At 42.6% G+C, this 21,257-nt stretch overlaps 1 protein-coding gene and 1 long non-coding RNA gene across 3 annotated transcripts in view; one reads left to right on the top strand and one right to left on the bottom strand.

The window, feature by feature from the left end:
- Positions 1-21,257, top strand: part of AIG1 (androgen induced 1) — a 1,670,352-nt gene that overhangs the window by 782,507 nt on the left and 866,588 nt on the right. For both annotated transcript variants that reach the window (XM_085611670.1, XM_085611671.1), the window contains exon 3: positions 1,196-1,297. In XM_085611670.1, coding sequence (XP_085467796.1) covers positions 1,196-1,297 — 102 coding nt within the window. The remainder of the gene's footprint in view (positions 1-1,195; positions 1,298-21,257) is intronic.
- Positions 2,350-11,427, bottom strand: LOC146820858 (uncharacterized). Its single transcript, XR_014963059.1, has 3 exons — positions 10,739-11,427; positions 2,923-3,008; positions 2,350-2,575 (listed from the first exon to the last, which is right to left on the bottom strand). It is a non-coding gene; the product is annotated as an uncharacterized LOC146820858 (long non-coding RNA).

Below are 21,257 nucleotides of genomic sequence, written 5' to 3'. Positions count from 1 at the left end.
AGTTGATGTGGTCATCCGTGGCAATGTTTTTTGAGGGTGCTATCGCTGGAAATCTGGTGGTATCGGCAGTTTGTGAATAGGGCGATAAATTTATCGCGTCTATGGCTGCGCTGAAGTGCCGTTAACTCGACGATAGCTCCTTGAGAATATGCCCCTTTGTTTATTTTACATTATTATCATCAGGCTGCAGATAGCAGGGCCTGATAAGGAGTGGTTCACAGTCAGATTTATGACCCCCACTGGGGCTTGGGCACAGAGGTGAACAACTGAAGCACTGAGGTATTTCATTCTTAAATAAAATTCCTTGTCAACTCAGTTTTGGAGCTGTGAACAAAATTATATTTCTTAATGCTTTTAAATACGAGAAAATTAAAATAAAAAGTTACCTTAATGATTAAGTTAACACTTCATTTTAATTTTCTTCCATTTCGAAGTGTTGCATTTTCAAACAGCAGGCTTCTTGCTTCCACTGGCCAGTAGGCACTGTGCCATAAGTATAACTGAAAAATATAGCCATATTTTTAAATGAGAGAAAAATGAAAGTGCCATAAAATTTTCCATATTATAAAATTTTTTGCAGAACAGTTTTCTGCACTTTAAATTTCTCCCATGTATATCCAGTGCTGCAAGTACATGACATAGGCTCTCAGTCACCATACAAATATATCCCATTCAGATGCTCACATGTTTATACATCCCCAAAGACCACTCTCACTGACACACATGGCAGCCCTGTCATAGTGCCCTTAGGCAAAGTATTTTGTTCAAACCATAGTATCGGACTCTATGGACATTAAGATTAAAGTCAAATAAGCTGACCGTAGAGGTTCCTAGTATCATTGTGTGAGTTGTTTAGCATTCAGTAGCTCGTTTTGATTTCCACTGATCTGAAGTAGCTCTCACTACAGAAAATGTTTGAGACCCTTATAAGGGTATGCAAGAATAAGTAAAGCAAATGAAATGTTAACAGGATTTGCATCAGTGATAGGGGTTACCTTAACGGTTTTTAGAGTAATTGTTCAGAATTTGATCATTGTTTTTGCCTGTAAAATTAAGGACATGAACACAGGACTTGAAAGGGCCCTGTATCAATATCAGTTTTTAATTTGTGTGGGGTCAGAGACCTGGAGGGAACTGCCTTACTTGAAGCCATGGTTGTATTTCAGTTTCTGATAAGCTCTTGTTGTTATTGCAGTTCGTCGTGACCATGTTTTGGGCCCTCTACCTTTATGACAGAGAATTGGTTTTCCCGAAGTTGCTGGATAACTTCATCCCTACATGGCTGAATCATGGGATGGTAAGTTCAACGATGCTCTCTCATTCTCACTTTGACACAGGAATCAACTTGTTATTTTATGCTGTGTTATGGCGTGTTATTTTGTTATGTTACTTCAGTGTGTTATGCTTTTTAATGTTATGTTATCAGCTCTTGTATAGCAAATATGCACCATCGGTATCTCCTCTTAGCACTTTTGGGTCTCAGCACCATTTCTGTGTTGTTTTGGAATATCCTATTGGCCAACCGAAGTGGACTAGTTTTATTTTCTTTGAATAGTAACAATCAGTCTATCCAATGCATTGTTCAGTAATGGTTCGTAAAGGTATTGGGAAGTTTGTTACATGGCCAATGCTGTAAGCAATTTTTGTAGTCTACTGTGTGTATGGATTCATACCCCTGAAAGTATTTCCTCTTTGTTCATCCCACTGTGGTGAACCATTATCTTTCACTCAGCCTGAGGCAACTGCTCTCTTGAGCAGTATAATTAGCTAAGTGTATCGCTTGGATCCTACAGGTGTTCTAAACTTCAATAGTCCAAGGTCTGTATCATGTAAAGGGTGCCCTGCCCCAGTCTGTGCCCCCTATCACAGTTAGAGCAAATACCCCCTGCGCAGCCATGAATTTGTGCCTGCTCTGGTAATCAGCTCACTGTTGAAAGGAGGACCGGCTGTTTAAAGCAGCTGGTTAATCCTTTCGGTTTGCAGACACCAACCTGCCTGCATTACAAAGGGTGTAGAGATCCCCCTGCAGGCAGGTGCAGTGGGTGGACCCTTTAGAGGGTCGCCCTCATGGGACACACTGATTGTGTGCCACCTCTTTGTGGCTGAGGACTTTTTTATGGATAAGGAGCGCCCTTTTTTGATCCAACTCAGCCCATCAGTAAGTAGTATAGATCAGTCCCCTACACAGGCAACCATGGCACCTTTTGGTGGCCCTTTCACAGAATGTACTTCACACATTTAGGGGTAACTTAACCTGAAATCTCCTGTATGTACAGCAGTTTCTTTTAGCATACAACACTGCACTATTTAATACACCAATATAAACAATATGACTCAAGGTTATTATTTTCATATATGTTCTTGTATTGTTCTAATTATAATATTGCCATAAATGTTCTTAACATTTTAACAACCATATTCCAGAAAAATATACAGCACCTTCAAATCATCAGTATACAACTTAAACATTATATTCAAAATGTTCATAGCTTATTATTCAGTTGTCAGTCCATACGGTGTCTTATGTGGCCCGCCCTATGCATTTCGGGACCAAATGTTCCTTCTTCAGGGGCCACTAGAGAGCAAAAAAATAATAGTAAAAAAAGTAATTGTTAATCAACACATATGTCCAGAAAAACGACTTCCACAATGTAACTACCAAGTCCTCATGCGCAGTGCAGCCATAGCAAAATGCAACATGTACCCTGGTGTGTACCCTTCTAGACTGTGTCAAAGACCACATTGTGTTCACTCCACGTCAAAACACTTCGACAACCATGCATTACCCCTGGTGGCAAAAGACCTCTCGTTCATAACCTCGCTAAAGCATGCATTATGTGAACACCAACTACTCACCCCAGGAAATCAACATGTTCCACACTAAATCCTGGAATAACAACACATCATTCAGTATCAGTCTACCTTAGATTTTTTGACCAAACTGCTTTGAAAGTATCTGCAGGTACGTCATTGGTGAGCCCACTCTATAGCTTAATTGCAAAGCCGATCTGTGGAAGACGAAACTCAATTTCAGCATGAAGCGTCTACTCAATTCAATTCAATATGTTTATTAATAATTTGGATCTCTAATGAGGTCCGCTTAAGACGTTTATAGACAGTCATGTTAAAAAAAAAACAGCAATAATTATAGAATACACTTCATTAAAACCATTATATCTACAACGCTACATCAATTTGTACGGATTTAGATCATCAAGAGACATCAAAGATTTCCGAAATCGACTCTGGGAGATTCTTTAGGCAGCAATGGGGCCCTCCAGTAGAAGACAACGGAGAATGACACAGTATAACATTTTATAACATGTGCAATTTGATAAAATAATATAAGGAAGCAATTTCATGTTACGGAAAATTATTAAATAAAGTACATCATATAGCAGCAACAACGGCAAATTATTAAATAAAGTGCATCATATAGCAGCAGCAACATAGCAGCATTCGTAAAGTTACGTCCTATACTGAGACGGGAAAGGATCAAAACCTGTTAAGTAGAAGTACAATTTGGAAAATTATCATACCATAGCAGCACCATATATTTTATATAAAGTGCATTATAGAGCAGCAAAATCATTTCCCTTAGGACTTATTTAAGATAGATAAAACCTAATTTAGTGCAAACAACGATAAGTTAACAACAATCATAAGTATATATTTTACACAGATGAGAAATAAATACAAAAGGTTGAGGAGACATAAGAGCTTGGAATTTTGAAGGCAATATAATAAGAAAATTAATTGAATGCATAGCCAACCATAATCAGAAACTAATTAAGAAAAATTTAAATATATTCATAAACTCCCTTAAAAAGTTTTAAAAGTTTTATGCATACTATTTCATTTTTTGGAAAAAACTAAAATTCTCGAGCAGCCAAAAAATTTTTAATACCATTCTGGATAAACATTGGTCGGAGCCACCTAAATCGCGATGAAGTCAAAGCTGGACATACAAACAAGATATGATCAAGGTTCTGAATACCCTGATTACAAAAGTTGCAGTTTTTTCCACCTTTCCTATTAACTGTCAAATTTACGGTTAAGTCATTTAGTGGTAAAAGGTTCATACCGAGGGTGAGCCACCGGCGAATACCTTGACTTAAATTCCAGGAGAGGTACTTCTGAGGAACTCTCAGGGAAGAATCCTTGACTGTTGTTTCCAGTCTCGCTCTTGCTCTACATATAATGACAGCTCTCTGATAGCTAATTACGCCACTTGAAATCTTTAAAAAAGATTTCAATTCTGTGAGAGAGAAGGACAGCACGAAATCCTCTTGCACATTAAAATATTGCAGTACCAAGAAGAAATCGCTAAAAAAGAGTATTTATACATTTGTCCTGAATAAATTTCCTGTCGCATAAAACTTCTTAGTGAAAAAGGTTCACTATTCTTTAGCTGGTAGCCCCAATGTATTACCCTAACTAAACCTTGTAAAAAAGAACTTACCAAGCCAAATTCTAGCCTAATGGCGGCTATTGGGACAAGAGTATTAAGGTTACAAAATTTACGGAAGATTTGGCCTTCGATCTTATCCAAGAAGCTCCATTCACTTACTGGTATGGATTCAATTGCGTATAACAAGGTGGGAGGAATTTTAGCTTTAAAACTAAAAGCAGATGTGAAAAATGTCTTCGACCCATAGCACTATAAAATAGGCGTAGGCCATTTGCATGCAATGTCGCTTTACAAGAGCTATGTTCAATATGGGGACTAATCCATGTACTACTTGAAATAACTTTCCTCAGATAAAGGTAAGAATCTACAATCTCCAATTTACTTTTAGAAACATTTATCTTCAGAAATTGTGCAGATGTATAGTTCTGTAGTTGTGACAATTTTTTGTTTAAACCAATAGGGGTCAGGTCCATTATTACTATGTTGTCTGCATACATAAGGCAAGGAAAGGAGCGTCCACCTATCTTTGGAGAGTCCCCTTGCGTTATGGAAAAACAATCCGGTAGATCTCTTACATATAGAGAGAACAGTAAAGGTGCTAATAGGTAACCTTGCTTCAAGCCATTTTCCATAGAGATTACTGAAGATAGGCCCTGAGTTCCCCCTATTAGTACCTGACACCATGTTTGCGAGTGTAGGGCAATAACTAAGGTTAATAGGGTTGAAGGCACCCCCATTTTATATAGCTTTTTCCAGAGAAATGGGAGGTCTACCTTATCGAAAGCAGTAGAAAAGTCTATGAATGCTACATAGACTTTTGTCCTGCGAAAGACCGTATATTTCTCTTCTATTCGTTTCAACAAACAGATGTTGTCTAAGGTGGAGTGGTTTTTCCTGAACCCTGCTTGCTCAATGGGGAGAATTTTCTGCTCTACTACCCAATCAGTAAGATGCTCAAGAACACTGCGGGCAAAGATTTTCCCCACTGCGTCTAATAACGTTATTTACCGGTAGTTAACTGGAAGATGTCTTTCACCCTTTTTGTACAGCGGAATTAGGATGCTACCAGACCATGACGAGGGGGTCCGCACATACAGATAACAATATTCAAACAGAGGGGTAAGATATGTTGCCCATAGTATCGGCTCTTTTTTTATGATTGACATAGGAATTTCATCTGGGCCCATTGCCCCTGAGGCTCTAATTCTTATAATCAGTCTAACAACTTCCTACTTAGAAGGAGCATTATTGTAAACTGACATTTTTGGGGAGTTCATTAGAAAGAAGTCAGGCCAAAAGGAATTTGGATTCGCGGAGTAAAGTTTTAATAAGTAGAATTTCCAGTCTTCTTCATTTGTTGGAATGGGGAGAGATTGAATTCTAGTACCACAGCTTTCTGCAATTATTTCCCAATATCGTTTCGAATTATTACTAGAAGCAGCTTCTTATAATTGAACCCATTCGTAATTTTCCTTTTTTTGTTTTAAGGTGCGTTTTTTCCGTTGTCTTTTCCACTTTAGTAAAAATATTAGTCTATTTCGTTCAGGAGAATAATTCAAAAACTGAGCCCTCACTAATTTGTTTAAATCCTTGTTTATTTGAAGTAATGGATTAAAACCAGATCTTTGTTTAAATATTGGGTGGATGAATTTACCAGACATAACCATACTGTTTATACTATGGCTATAAGATTACAACAAATTATTTTGGGGATGATCTAGATATTATGTTACTCTAAGCTGCTTATCGCCTATTAAAATAGTTAAAGACTCTTTTAATTTTGAAACGACCAAAGAATTCCAGTAAATTCTGCCATTTGCTTTATTGAAAGCTACTGCTTTATCCTAAAAATTCCAAGAGCTCTCCCCAAAACAGGACAACTCTATTTTTAAACTAATCACCATATGGTCAGTTAATTGATTTTCTAAAATTTCCATATTTGATAATCTATTAACCTCTTCTGTGCCCATGACGAGATAGTCTCATCATGGAGCACGGTCGCGCTGTGCCCATGACGAGACTATCTCGTCATGAACCCCACCCACTAATGCAACGCCCGGCACAGGAGGGGGAAAGGGCGTGGCACAGAAGGGGTTAAAGAAATCAGCCGAGGTAATTACATAATCGATAATGGAGCCACCATTCGGTCTCTTAAGTGTATTTTTCGCCGGGATATCTTTTTCTAGTCTCCCATTGACTACTAATACCTCCAAATTTCTTAAGCCTTCTAGTAAAATTGTTCCTCTTTTATCGGTTCAACTATGATTTGGGAATTGAGCCGGCGGTATATTTAATGCTTCATCCTTAGCGGAGTTGGCAAAAAGCCCCATACTATGGGTGGAAACCTTAGCATTCAGGTCTCAACCAACAGTAGGTTCTGACGAGACAAAGGCAAGCAGATCTTTTAACAAATATGTATTAGATGAGCCTCGTGGGATATATGCATTTACGATTAGGAGGGACTCTTCCTTAGTCTCTAGCTTAATTGCCTGAAATAAATTAGAGGCATGTGGGATTGTTTTATATGTCCATTTGAGGCTTGATCTAAGCAAGATGGTGATGCTCCATTTCGCATGTCCCCTGCTCACAGGAAACGCAGGGCGGCTCAGCTCATAGTAGTCTTCCATGGACCAATTAGTTATTATCCAGGACTCTTAAATACATATTATGTCGGCGTTCTGTTCTTTCAAGAACAGCCATTTGTTTTTATTTGTGCTTAAGCCGGCTGCGTTCCATGAGACCAATTTAAGGCCCTTGCTAGGAAGAGTTCCCAAACCTTAGGCCAACTGAACTATTTGTATTCAGGGCCCCTGCCACCCAACTCAATTTCTTGTTTTCATCATCTACAGATAGTACTCCGCCACTCTTTTTCTCTGGTTGGAGGGAGACTCTCCTTCCATCCTTGCTGAGAGAGATCTGTAATAACCTTTCTCTTTCCAAATGGTGAGCATCAAGAGACGATAGATCTTGTATGGTGGGAAGCTGCCTATTAATGGACTCTTTTTCAGGGACTTTCTCCTCATTAGGGACCAGAACATCAATACACAACACCGTAGTTCATCAGAATTTGAGATAATTAAATGGGACGTCACCTTAGATCCAAACGTCACTCTAGCACCCTCAAGATTACCATGTTTTAGAACTTGAACCAAACCAAGTCACTACTCTGGATCATTTTTGAATCAAATATTTAGCAAAACAACTCAATAAATAAGACCTATTCATATATAGCTCATAATAAAAAATAAAGACAAAATCCAGCGAAAGGGGTACAGAAGGCTGAGTGCTAATATAATAGTCTTCCTTAGACAATTTTCTAGGATTATAAATCACATCACTGCCAATAGCGGATGAAAATAATACAGCGTCAGGATTTAAACTATATTTTGCGCCTGCTGCAGTACTTAGATCTGTGGTAGTAGCTTCTTGAGACACCGAGATTGCTGTACTGGAGTTCAGCGGAGGTGGGTTGAAGTTCGTTCGGAAAACTTCCACTTGAACTTCTACCCTCTTCTGATCTTTTATGGCAGGGATTGGAGGCAAAGATTGATTTATATTAGGGTCGAAACGGATTTGTTTAGCCCTTTTCTTCTTAATCCTCCGGGTAGTTCCTCTTTTTGTTTTTCTTCTTTCTACTAGCGGATTTTCCTTCATTTTTTAAGGCCTTTTCTTCTGGTGAAATATGATCAGATTTTAGTTCCTTTGTAGTAGAATGCACAATTGTATTAATCCCTGTTTTTTCTAGAAAAATTGGATAAACTTTACATTCTACAATAACTTTGTCCTTTCCTGTAATCGGGAGAGGATAATTAACAGGGGACGACATAACAGCCTCAGGCTCAAAGAATTGCTGTAGCGAAAAGAGCTGAGATTCATCAATAAGTCCACACTTTCCTTATCTTTATATTTTGGGGAACCAAGAGACATGTCCACCTGAGTACCAAAGTCTCGATAATTCGGCATTGTAACAAAACTCGTTTGGGTAGATTTCATTAGATTCAAATTAAATACCTCTGGGTGTAGAGGAGGGGTCTCTAAACAAAATTTAGACTTATCATATGAAGGAAGGGAAACCTTACTGATTGGCTGTATATGGTCTGAACATATTGATTTGGTCAATGACAAAAGTGAATCCAAAACATAATCAGAATTGTTTACGGATCTTTCCATAAGAGCTAAAATAGAGGATCAAACTCTTTCCAGACGAAACAAGGATTCCGACATCAATATTTTATCGGCAGACTCCTGAATTGGGGGGTCAGAAACCAAAGGCAAATCAGGAGTGATAGAAGCTCTTGAGCTTATTGAGTCCACTCCACTAGGCGTACTACTGAAAAGTTGCATTTTAATAGAAGATCCAGGAAGATGAGCTTGAGAGTTTGGAAGATGTGAGATATCAAAAGTACTTGGCTTAGGTAATTGCGAAGCCCTCAAGGAGTGGTTTGAATTAATATTTAAGTCAGGGAGTGTAAAATCCTCCAATATAAGGCCATCCATTCTTGAGTCAGAACATAAATCAATAATAGACTGAGACAAGCTATTTTCAGTAGAGTGAATAGTATAGATCTCACGTGTAGAGCCTTTTTGATTTCAGGACTTACCACATCTCTTACTCCAACCATTCTTTTTCCAGGAGAAGAAACTGTAGCTAGAGGTGTAGATTCCACTGCTCCTTGTACCTTTTGAAGTAGAGATTCAGCCTTAGGCTTCATATTTGCCTCCTTATTTTGACTTATTTCTTTTTTTGAGAACAAAGTGGAGATGGCATTAAATCCTTTCAGAGTATTTATCTGTACTGACCTATTCCTCAGCAGGTTGGCTTTGGTTTTTGTACATGCTCTTACAAATACCAATTTCCCTGAGCGTAGTTTTTTTGCGGTCATAGTTCTGAATAAAGCTCAAATTAAATCTTTGGGGGGGTAAAGCTTTGACAAACTTCAGCTTCCATTGTCTGGTGGACACTCTGGCTCATGAGCCACACCAGTCCGACGTTTTTTCCCCACTTGGATACACAAAAGTGCTACGAGTATACTACCAGCCAACAGCTTGCAATGAATATAGGCTGTAGAGCTGTATAGCGGTGAGACTACTACACCGCAGGATCGGCCAGGATTATACCTCCGAGGGAGAGAGAGCGAGCAGGGAACACTAGTGAGCCGCCAGCCGCGCCAAACCTAGTATGGCCGCTTCCGCGAACTCGCCTGGGCACAACACTCAGCAGCCCCCGCTGATGGGGTCGCGCTCTCACCCCCGCGCTTTCCTGGGGTTCCCGCTTATGGCACAATCCACAGGAATCTTCAGGAAACGCCAGAGACCATAAGCCTGTATAACAGAGCACCTCGGTCAGAGCCCCCAACAGGCCTTTAGGGGGACTCTATGGAGTCAGCTGCTGGCTCTTTGCTGCTCCTCGCTGCCGCATCACGTCAGGACTTCTAGACTGCTGGGCTGCTCCGTTCACTGTTAGCAGCAAGATTGCCGCTGCCCGCGTCCCAAGCAGTGGGACATCAGCAGGGCAGCACTCTAGTGGCCGCCCGTCGGAGCCTTCCCCCCTGCTGCCTCGCGCGCGAGGCTACGCCCACAAAGGTATGACCCCCCCAATAGTGTGGAGCTGGAGGCGGGCCGTTGGGGGCGGGGGGCGAGGCTTGCCCCCCCTACTTAGGAGGCCCTCTCGCCCAGTTCCTCCTCTGTTCCCTGCACGCCGCTCCAGCCTGGACACGCGTTATCCCACCCTTTCCACTTACCCCACGTGTCAGGCACAGCGCGTTATTGGAATGTTTTAATGTTTTCTTTTGCGTTGCAAGCGGAGTTACAGGGCGATCTGGAGGCAGACGGGTACAGTAAGGGTACCTCTGCGACAGGCGGTACAGTAAGGGTACCCCTGTCCGGCACAGTAAGGGTGCCCGAGCCAAGGTCCAGGAGCCGAAGGGGGTTCTGGGAAGACCGCGACGGCGCCCCGTTAGTCCTTCGGGCGGTTGGGGAGCCTGACCAACCCGGGGTGTGCCACAACACGCTCCGCCCATGTCGGAAGGGGCGGGAGTAGGAGACAGATCACGTGACCCAGTGGATGATCTGTAAATAATTATGTGCCACACTGCCGGGCATCGACCCACCGTGTGTCCTGGCTCACCAGGCGGGCGGAGCAGCAAGGGGCTGCCTGCCCTGGATCGCCCGTAAGATAACCCAATTTTATTATCATACTATGTTGTATGAAATAAACCTGCAGCAGTTCTTCACCCACAAATAAAGTGTCAGTGTAATCATTGGGTGACGTCTGTGTATGCCTGTTGACTGAAGCGGATGACGGTGTGGTCACTATGCTCTGCTCACCTCTGCTTTCCTGCGCCTTGGAATCTTGCCGCTGCTGGTGTGCCGCCCTCAGCTGCGGCTGCGGTTCTCTCTATCCAACAGTAAGGGGGTTACCTCGGCGTATATCCACGTAAGCCCACACCTCTTGCATCCTTGCTGCTGCCGCTTACCACTTACTCCTCGCACGCTGCGGAGGCAGCGGTGGTGGTGACAAACTGGAGAGCTGGAGGTCTGGCAAGCGTTTCACTTCTTTTTTCAATCAGTTCACAGAGCTCTGTCCTGCCCAGACTCTTTACTCATGCCCGTCTCCAATATCCCGGTGGCACAGTGAGGTGCTGAGTTCCCAGAGCCTTCAGTGGCTTCTAATAAGGTCTACGGAGCAGTTATGGGGCAGCAAGCACCATGCGAGGGAGAGCACACAGCTCAATTTATGTATAATGGTGGCGGCATTGTTGAAAGGACTCTGTGATCACTCGCTGCCACCACCTGCCTACCGCCGCTTCTCTCGCTCCCGCCGCCACTCTCGGCCGCCGCTCCCTTCACTCCTTCGTTCTCCTCCGTTCTCCTCCTCCGCTCTCGGGCTACCACGGAGACTCAGGGACTCTGAGACAGAGCCGCGCTGTGCTGCACTGTGCTGCTCTGACTTGACCCGGAACCGGAAAAAACTCGCTGTTCCTAAACCACCGCAGAGGTCAGCATTCCAGTAAAACAGTGTGTCAATGCACCTGCTGCAGATATTTGATGTGCCCCAGCTACACCAGTGAGCAGAGGTCAATCACAGAGCCAGTGACACTTGCCGTGACACAGACCATTTTCCTTACACGTCCAAAAGGATTTGGGATAAATGTATGAATACATTCTTAAAGCCTAACCTAACAAGCAGTGGTAAAGTTAACAGGTTTCGCCTTATCAAGCTGGTGAGATTTTTTTTACAGATTTTATTGCAAGTATGTGGTACAAAATCAAAAGGAGAAAGAAAAGCTTACCACTACCTAAATGTGGAAGACAGGTGCATGTAAAACACATTTAAAACGCACAAAAAATAACTCTGTGTATAATTTTTATAGAGCATAAGTGGTGCTTCCTAGCAGGCAGTTGTACTCAGAACAAATACAGAAACACTTTTTTGTGTTAATGTATTTCACAGGCTATATGACTGTTTTTGGCAAATAGAAAGGTACTATTATTTTTTAATTACTGTAACGTGAAGACATAGCATAAACATACGAGAATGACTCAAAATTTTTAAAAAAGAATACATGAAATACGAAAGCATTGGCAGGTTCTAGGCGAGACTTAAAAATGAGACACTTCCACGGGCAGAGGGAAAAACGATTATTATGGAAAAACCCATAATAAAAACAAAACAGTATATTTACATTCTTCCTGGAGTTTATCAGAAAATATTGCTGATAAACATGGTGAGAAATGTTTTATTATGAATTTTATTGCGGAGGCAAACACATTTTGGGGGGAGGCCCTGGATTATATGGAGCAGCAGAAACATGCATTGCATATATCTGTAACGCTCGAGATTATGGATGCTGTAATTTGTTTATATATTTATGTAACTAAGTGTGAAATCTCTGGTATCCTACAGTACCCTTTTGTGGAATGGGGCCACTTGTCATAGCATAGATACCAGTCCCACTAGAACGGGGCCTGGAGTGGCACAGCTTACCTTGGTGAGCAAGAGTGGTCTGGGATCCACAGTATACATGTGCACTGGAGTGTGCCCCATGCACGCGGCCCCTTCACAATTCAATGAGCATCCCCCCATATGGAGATGGCATGTAGAATTCTCTCTACAATGAGATTAGAATCAAGCAGGCTGTTCAGAAAAGACGCTGTCGTGTCAGCATGCTCTCAGGGAACGCACCACCCACATACAGCCAGAGTGGCACCAATACTGTCTGCGGTACATACTTGTAGGGTCTCTTGCTGGGTTAGCTGGGATTCACTGTAACCTATCACCTGTGTTATTCTTAACTCTGACGCAAGCACCAATTAGACTTGATGTGCAGAACAGCGCTGTTGTGTCAACCATGTGGAGTGGTTGCTTCATTCTGCCTGCACGGAGAAGCAGCTACTGTGGGGATCTGCACGGGTGCCTGGCTAGCGCCCACCCAAGACAAAAGGTCACTGGACTGACATGGTGCCTGACCAACCCACAGGACTGGCCATGTATAGGTGAACTGCTTGTTTTATCACCATAGTTTGAGGAGGTTCTGTTCTATACAGTGGTGAAGTAGTCCAGGGCAATCCAAACAGTTACACACCAGCATTTCAGACTGGGCCAGAAGCCTACCTCCTCAGCTTTTGAGATCTTCCTCAGTTTCTTGGGACCAGTCATTTGAAAGCCTTTTTCAGGGCCTTACATAAGCGGGGAGAGAGCTCCATTGCACTCATTCGGTAGAGATGTGCTCTCAGACTTCAACTCTCTCTCTCTTACAGCAGGTTCTGGGTCCGAAAGACTTTGACACACCCACCCGAGCAGCTGACCGATCACTTTGTCATGCCAGAAAACACTGTCATCAGTGTTCTGCAGATATAGACCATGAAAAGCCCTACAGTTGCTATGGGTTACTTGTCATTTATCCTATCCATACTAGGCGTGGGCAGCACTGCCCGCTCAGGGGTTGAATTGGTGTAGTCATGCAGCTTATATGCGCTTTTCATATAATGTCAAAAACACCAGTGACCAGGTCTCATTCTTTAAGGAAGAATGCTCCCAAATATACGAATTTTACAATTTAGATTTTAACATCTGTTCTTCCTTTTACAGTTATCTGTGTAAGTTTTGTGTAGACCTGTGGTCAATGCTTCTAAGACTGTAATCAGGCTAAGCATCACATTATAAATAGTAACTGGAAGAAAATAATTTGGTTTGCTTGTTGGCTGAGACATTTCTGCATAAGCTACCTTTCCTACCTATAGAAACTCTCATTGTGTAGCTTGTTTTCAGTACCTTATATTGAAAGGAATCCCTAATTGCTCATGTACTGTAAATATTCTCACATAAAACACTCTAAGCCAATGGTTCTTAACCTGTGGTCCGGGGTCTCCTGGGGGTCCATGAAGCATAATCAGATGGTTCACAAATACTTTTAGCATATTAATAAAGGGCATATAAATAAAGAAGCAAAATTGAATGTTTTTTTAATGTTTTGTAACTGTGAAGGAATTTTACAGTGGCTAAAAATTAAGTTAGTATGCTCAGATTGATTCGTAGGAGTAGTGCAAAGGCATTAAACAGAATATAGTATGGATGATGAGTGGCCTCTTGTTGAAATTAGGCAAACTTCAACCTTCTGATTAAAATTAAAATTGTATTTTATTTATATTTGTTTTGAATTCATTAAAATATTTCCTCATTTGGGTATTTCTTTGATGATTGCTTGTTTTTGTATTTTTTCCCAGTAGTGACTCAGTGGGGGTCCACAGATTTCAATAATGATTCAGTTGGGTCACCAGGTTCCAGTAATGATTATGTGGGGGTCTGCAGAAGTCAAAAGCTTAAGAACCACTGCCTAAAAAATCTTAGTCTATTACCTTGATTAATACAGATTGCAAGATACACACGAAATTATTAGCAATGCGCTTTGGAACTGTTGTTCTTTCCATCATCCACCATCCCCAAACAGACTTCTTGAAGGGTAGGCTAGCGGCCGGCACCACACACCTGTTGTGTCATGTGTCAGGTTGAGTGATACACAGGGTGTTGCAGAGGTACTAAATTCACACTGGATGAACAATTTATTCAGATAGTGAGGACACTCAATGACAAGATCATGCTCAGAATCAGGATAAATGTGGTGTTTCCTAACTATATTCAACTGGATCTCTGGGTACAAGGCAGGACTGGTTAATCTTCCTGTTTTGTTTTTGTTGGCCATTAAGCCACTAATATGCACAAGTAAAAATAATCCTGAGATCACTGGGATCCCACTTAAATCCAGGAACACATAAAGCTGCGGCCTATACTGAAGATGTGCTTGTCTTCATAGCAGACGCCTGCAAAGCCATTCCTGCTCTTTTTGATACAATTAACCATTTGTCTGTCATCTCGGGCTACACCCTAAATAAGGAGAAAAACAGGTTCCGATAATGGTTACGTGGGGATACACAGCAAGCAAAAGGTTATGTACCACTGCTCTAACCCTTTCAGGTGTTGCCCGCACTACAAAAAACTGCAAAATGAAATAAATAGAAAATAAATTAACCCAAACGTCAAATTCCTACAATACCGACAAATATTATAAATCTATCCATAGAAATATATAAACACAACAACAATGAAACAGCAAGCCTATATGGCAATCGCACTTCCCTTCCCGTTACCCAAAATAAGTCCAAGGTCCAAATACTTTTTGAAACTGCTTAGCGTGCACATCCACTACTCCCGCCTCCTTTCAGAGAGTGATCCCAGGGACCAAAGTAATTTCATACATGACTGTGAAGTGCACCGCAAGGAAAAGTGTCCAAAAATGACTTAGTCCATTTTGTCAGAATGTTGCCAAAGTATTCTTTAATCTTCATAGGAATATCATAAAAACAGCCAACTCGTTTCATCCACCACCTGTGGACTTCATCAGGGCGTAATAGTATATCGTATTATCCAATGCGTTTAAAATCATCAACTCCAACCCTGCGGTATTCTGGTCGGTGGTTCACCCGTTTATATTCCCAGTCCCTCTTATTCCCAGGGCCAGGTAGTTTTCTCTCCGTATGTGAGACGCCGTTTGTTGAAACGATAATCGGTGCTTATCAAGGCATTATTGCTGCAATGATTAAAATATAGGTATAAGGAAAACTACAAGCTCAGACCAATCACAATTCTGCATTGCACTGTCTCGAGACTGGCATCGACTGAGGTCCTGTGCCCACCCCCACTGATAGGGCCGGGATGAGAAACTCAATAGCCTAGAAAAGTTTTGGCAGGGAAGACTGGCTACGACTTCTGTTTAGGTCGGTTATTTCTAAACGGAGTTGTGAGTGATTGTGATGAAACTTGTCATCAGAGGGGGTGACTGATAAAGCACGATAGTGCTCCTCCATTTGTAGGGGTGCATCATAATCACAAATCGTCTGCACCTACATTTATTCTTTTGTTGTGTTAACATTTGCCTATTAGAATGTACTTGGTAATAACATGTGAAAGTGTGAAGATAGAATTATTACATGCCATGTAAAGAAACTAAAGTGGCAGTTACATTTTGAATAATGTAACCTTTAGCCCTTGTTTGCAATTGATTAACAAAGTTGCTCACTCACAATGTAATGCATAGATTTAAACGTACACCATATTAAAGTTGCACATGGATGTGGATGAGTGAGCTTTAAAGTGTAGGATTTCATAGGCTGCTCACAATGATTTGCGCATTGATGTGTTTATATATCATGATGGTTTAGAATTGCTTAAATAAAATGTTCACTTGTATGCATTTTCGTAGGGCCTATGTTATTATGTTGGCTGATTTTTGTAGGCCTGAAATGTATTCTCCCTCATTGCTCTCATGGGGGGAATAGCTGAATTTCATGTGCACGTTAGATTTGTTCTGGTCTCACGTTTCTGTTGCAGGTGGAGAAAGTCGTCTTTGTTAGTTAGAATAATGTCTTTTGTTTTAGGAGTTAGGCTTGGGGAGGAGAGGATACTTTTATGCAAAAAAATGCTGATAATTGGGTTACGATGTTCTTTCTCATTGGAGGAGGCCTGGGAATCAAGCCAGGAGCTGGGAGTATTGAAACTAAATGGAAATTCACATTTGAGAAGTGCCCAGCAGGATGAGGTGATCCATATGCAAGCGGTGGGCGTGTTCTGTGTTTTTGTGTTTTGAATTAGAGATAGTGCCCAGGGGTTTGAGTCAGGAGAAGAGGTGAGGAGATCGTTGGAGAAGGAAGGAGCATCTTAGAACGAGATTTGTAGCTTTGGCTACTTGAACCATATAACATGAGTGCACTTCTTAGGAAGTTTTCACACGCTGACACCTTTTCCTGTTCTTGCCTGGGGAAATGTTAAGTAGGGATGTCATGGTAGTAGTAATGTAGGGATAGACAAATGCTTTTGACTTACCAACCCCAAATGAACAGGGATCTTCATGTGGGGGCAATCATTGCCTGTGTTCTGATTCTGCAGTTTGTCATTCTTTTCATGCTCCAGTGTTTCAATCTCACCCGTAGGTTTGCATTTGTATTAGTTCCAATGTATTTTTACAACCTCGTCTTGAGGTGTCTGTATGTCCAGTTATTTTTGGCTTTGTAATAAACCCACTGACCTGGAGTCTGTGATTCTTCAGAGTCATGTTCCTTTAAAGCTGGTAGTTTGCCTCAATGAGTTGTTTCACCCCTTTACACTTCTCAGCAGGTAAAAACGGTCTATTGACTAAGGGTCCCAGAGTAAATAGAGAGAGAGTATCCCGGCCCTATCAATTGATAGCAAGGATGGTTACCTCTGTACTGAGGGGAGAATTTAGAAATTTAGGGAAGTTAGTCATTGAGCCCAGAGAGCCCAAAGGATGAAAGCTCAGAGGATTGAGTGTGGAGGACGATGGACTTTGGCGGGGACTGACGGAGAGTGACGGTGCGGCGGGAACAGCGGTTCACAGTGGTGTGAGTACGCGCTCCATCACCACCAATACTTCTCCTCCAATGCTACCAAGATTGTCGGGGTAGGTATCCTGGTCGTTTGCTCTTTTAGGGGGACAGTAGGGTAGGGAATAACTGACATACAAGGAGTACTGCTACTGTACTGTGTGCATGTAGGGGGTTCTCCTTTATCGTATCTTCCGTTTATACCCCCAATGGAAATCAAGAGCAATTTCTGAAAAACACAATACGAGTAGCCATGGTATCACTGGACCAAGCCATTCTGATAGTGGTGGGACCCCAACTTAGTGATGGATAATGCTCTTGATCGCTCAGGGCAATGCTATTGCCAGGCAGGGGCTCTCTCTGAGATGGGAGTGGAGTCGATGGGGAGGTGGAGCTCAGAGACTTCACACACCCTCACATCAGGGATTATACCTACTACTCACCTGCCCAAAAAACGTATGCACAAATACACTACTTGTTAAGCACTGCTCCATTGCATGCTACTGTCAAAGACATAAACATTGAACCAAGCGCTCTGTCTGAACAAACTCCCCTGGCCCTTACTGTGCGGATCCATCTCCCGAGCTCTGCCACGGGGACTGTGAGGCTTCGAGACAGCTTGAGCCAGCCAGACATAGTAGACAGGGCTACACCCATGATTTCTGACTTATGGATGACCAACGACTCGAACAATACCTCTATCCCTTCGCTGTGGGAGACACTGAAGGTGGTAGTGAGGTGAGAGTTTATTGCTGTCTCTGTTGCTGGAAATAAGTTGTGAAACAACAGGAGAGGGACACTGGAGGTGCAGGTGCATGAACTGTAGGCCATTCACTAGAGTACTGGAGCTCAGAGAATCTGGTAGCAACTGCACGGAGGGGATATTGATAGAGCAGAATATGCCATTTTTATGTCTATGTTGGAGGTCACAAAGCGGCAGGTTAGTGAACTCCTAAACTCAGCTTTCGAACTTGTTAAGGAAGACAAACCTATCACAAACACATTTCAGGATTTTCTTAAGTCTCTGTATGAGGCCCAAGACCTGCAAACTAAAGATTCGCTTGCATACCTACCGGGAGCCCATACTGCATGGCTGACTCCACGGTAAGCTGACCCCTATGAAAAAACTGAATATAAGAGCTTACTTCCGCAACAGTACTACTGAAGGTGCTAAAATCCCCAGGCCCAGATGGGTTCTCAGCCCTTTTTTATAAGACCTTTGACAGGTTCTTGCTCCTATATTCACCAGACTAAACTTCTCATTCTCAGAAGCGGGTACTTTACCCAGATCCATGCTGGAGGCTTTCATCTTGGTGATTCCAAAACCTGGTAAGAACACGCGCCACTGCAGTTTCTACTGCCTTATATCACTCATCAATGTAGATGCCAAACTATTTACAGGTATTATCGTGGTGCAACTCGACCATCTCATGCCAGGGCTGATAGACCCTGACCAGTTTATGTTTACCCTTCATAGACAGTATGCGGATAACATCAATTGGATCTTGCATTTCATTGACAGAGCCAAACAGATGACTCGAGAGATAATAAACTTGGCTGTTGATGCTGAGAAGGCATTCGATGGAGTGCACTGACCATACCTAGACACTACCTTCAGCCACTTTAGCCTCAGGAATAGATTCCGCTCCTGGATCTTAAGCAGTAATAGCAATCCCAAAGCTGCTGTGTGAGTCATTGGACTGTTCTCAACCAACATCTCGATTTGTAGAGGCACAACTCAGGGGTTACCACTGTCCTCCCAATGTTCACACTCTACATGGAGCCTAAAGCCCAGAGTGTCCGTGAGGACACACAGTACACAGAGGTGAGGGGGAAGGTCCATTCTATCAGTTTATATACAGATGACATGGTGATGTTGATTGATGACCCGCTACACTCCTTGCCGCCTTTTCTTGCTGAGCTTGAGCAATTCAGGAAATCCTCAGGCTTCCGTGTCAATCTCTTGACATCCCAGGCTCTTAACCTGTTGGCCAAACCGCACTTCCAAGGTCTTCTATCGGCCAACACCTCCTGATGTGGGCTGACTCCTTCATTTATTTTCTGAGGATATGGATTGCCCTGACAATCATAGACACCATCACTATCAACTACAGTGCTTTGCTAAGTCAAATTAGGGGGGGCTTGGCCCAGTGGAGGCCCTATTGTCTCTCCTAGCTCGGGTGAATAGCAGCTCTAAAAAGAAATGTGATTCCCAGGGCCCTTTATCTGTTCCAAGCTCTGCCTGAGAACTCACTGGTGCAAGTCATCATATCATATCGTTCCAGGCAGCGTTCAATTGCTTTGTCTTGGTGGTGACTTGCCCTAAATACACCTCAACAAAATATACCACCCAGTAGACAAGGGGAGACTGGGAGTTCCCAACCTCATCCATTACTACTAGGCAGTGCAACTGCACTTCTTGGTGGAGTGGAACCACCCGATAACCAAGAAGCGTTGACGTTTCATGGACTAAGTGATGGCAGGAGACCACATCTGGGAGGACCCTTGTTTGCTGCGCAGGCATAGGGCTTGGGGCCTTTACTCCTCAATGGTCACCAGTGTCGGGCACAGTGGCTACTCAGAAAGGGATGATATCCTTCCTTTCATCTCTCATTCCATATAAGGAACCTGGAGTTCACCCCGGACTCCAAGCGGCAGCATCTGCGGCGTGGCAACACTCCGGCTATAAATCAATGTGTCATCTTTATGACACTGATGGACTTCTTTCATTTGAACGCTTAAGAGACACTTATGACCTTCCTCAAGAAGAACACCATCCCTTCTTTCTAGTCCGCCATTGGGTGACCCATCTTGCTACATGGGAGTGGGCACAGAGACCGCTTACACAAAATGAAAACTGGCTTTAGACCAAGCATAACTATAAGCTCCTTATCACCGAACTCTACGACCTATTGACACTCCCATCTACAGTAGAGAAAACTCCAGGGCAGAGGCTGCGGAAGCAGAGTCTGGAGCAACCCCTCTTACATAGAGAGTGGTAGGATATTTCCTATTGAGCACAACACACTGTGGGCAACACTGCCAGTGTGCAAACAGCCACCAAGATAGCCACATACTGGTACCTTACCACCGTCAGCCTTCACAGGGGCAACCCCTCCTATACTGAGTGTTGCCGGTGGCATTGCAGTACACCGGGCACACTGCTCCATCTCTTTTTGTCATGTCCAAAACTAACCAGATTCTGAGTTGCGGTCTTGACAGACAAAGATAATCATTTTGGCACACAACTCCCATATTTGTATTTCCTGGCTTCTGTCATCTTAGCAACAACAAGGTGGTGGAGTGAATGCTTGAATTAATCACAGCCACTGGCAATCACACAGGCCGCATCCCAATCCATTGTTTTTCACCCACCATGCCACCTCTGTTTGGACCCTGCCACAATGGGAACAAACTGCCAAGACAGGTTCTCTCTGAACTGGAATACAAGCGACCTAGGACCAGTTCCGTCCATATTATAGGCTCTTCAGCCAGGTATAGCTTGATTCCAATGACACAGTGAGCACGGGACCCATGTCTGGGCTTACTGGCGCACTAGACCTGACTAGCACACACTACTTTATAGTGAGTACAAAGGGGAGAGAGAAGGAATGGAAGGAATTAATTGACATTTTTTGATACCACTGTATTGTAAAGAATAGCTAGCCATAGTTGATCCTGTTGTACACAACCTCTAACGGTAGTGGTTTGTTTGTATTGCTGTTCATCTTCTGAAGTAATGAAGGAAACAGATTAAAAACATAAAAAAGCTGGTCTTAACTTGTGGTCTAAGTATCCTTCTGCTCTGAGATGCCAGTTCAGGGAGTCTGCCACCACTTAGAAAATTAAACAATAACAGATCAACAAAGTGTATATAAATATAGAAGCAAAATGTAAAATTATTTATTTTTTCTGTAAATGTGAACTAATTTGAAATTATAGGCTATAA

The sequence above is a fragment of the Triturus cristatus genome, chromosome 6 (assembly GCF_964204655.1).
Source record: "Triturus cristatus chromosome 6, aTriCri1.1, whole genome shotgun sequence".
NCBI lineage: Eukaryota > Metazoa > Chordata > Amphibia > Caudata > Salamandridae > Triturus > Triturus cristatus.
Note: the sequence above shows the minus strand (reverse complement) of the source record. Positions and strands in the feature narration are given on the sequence as shown.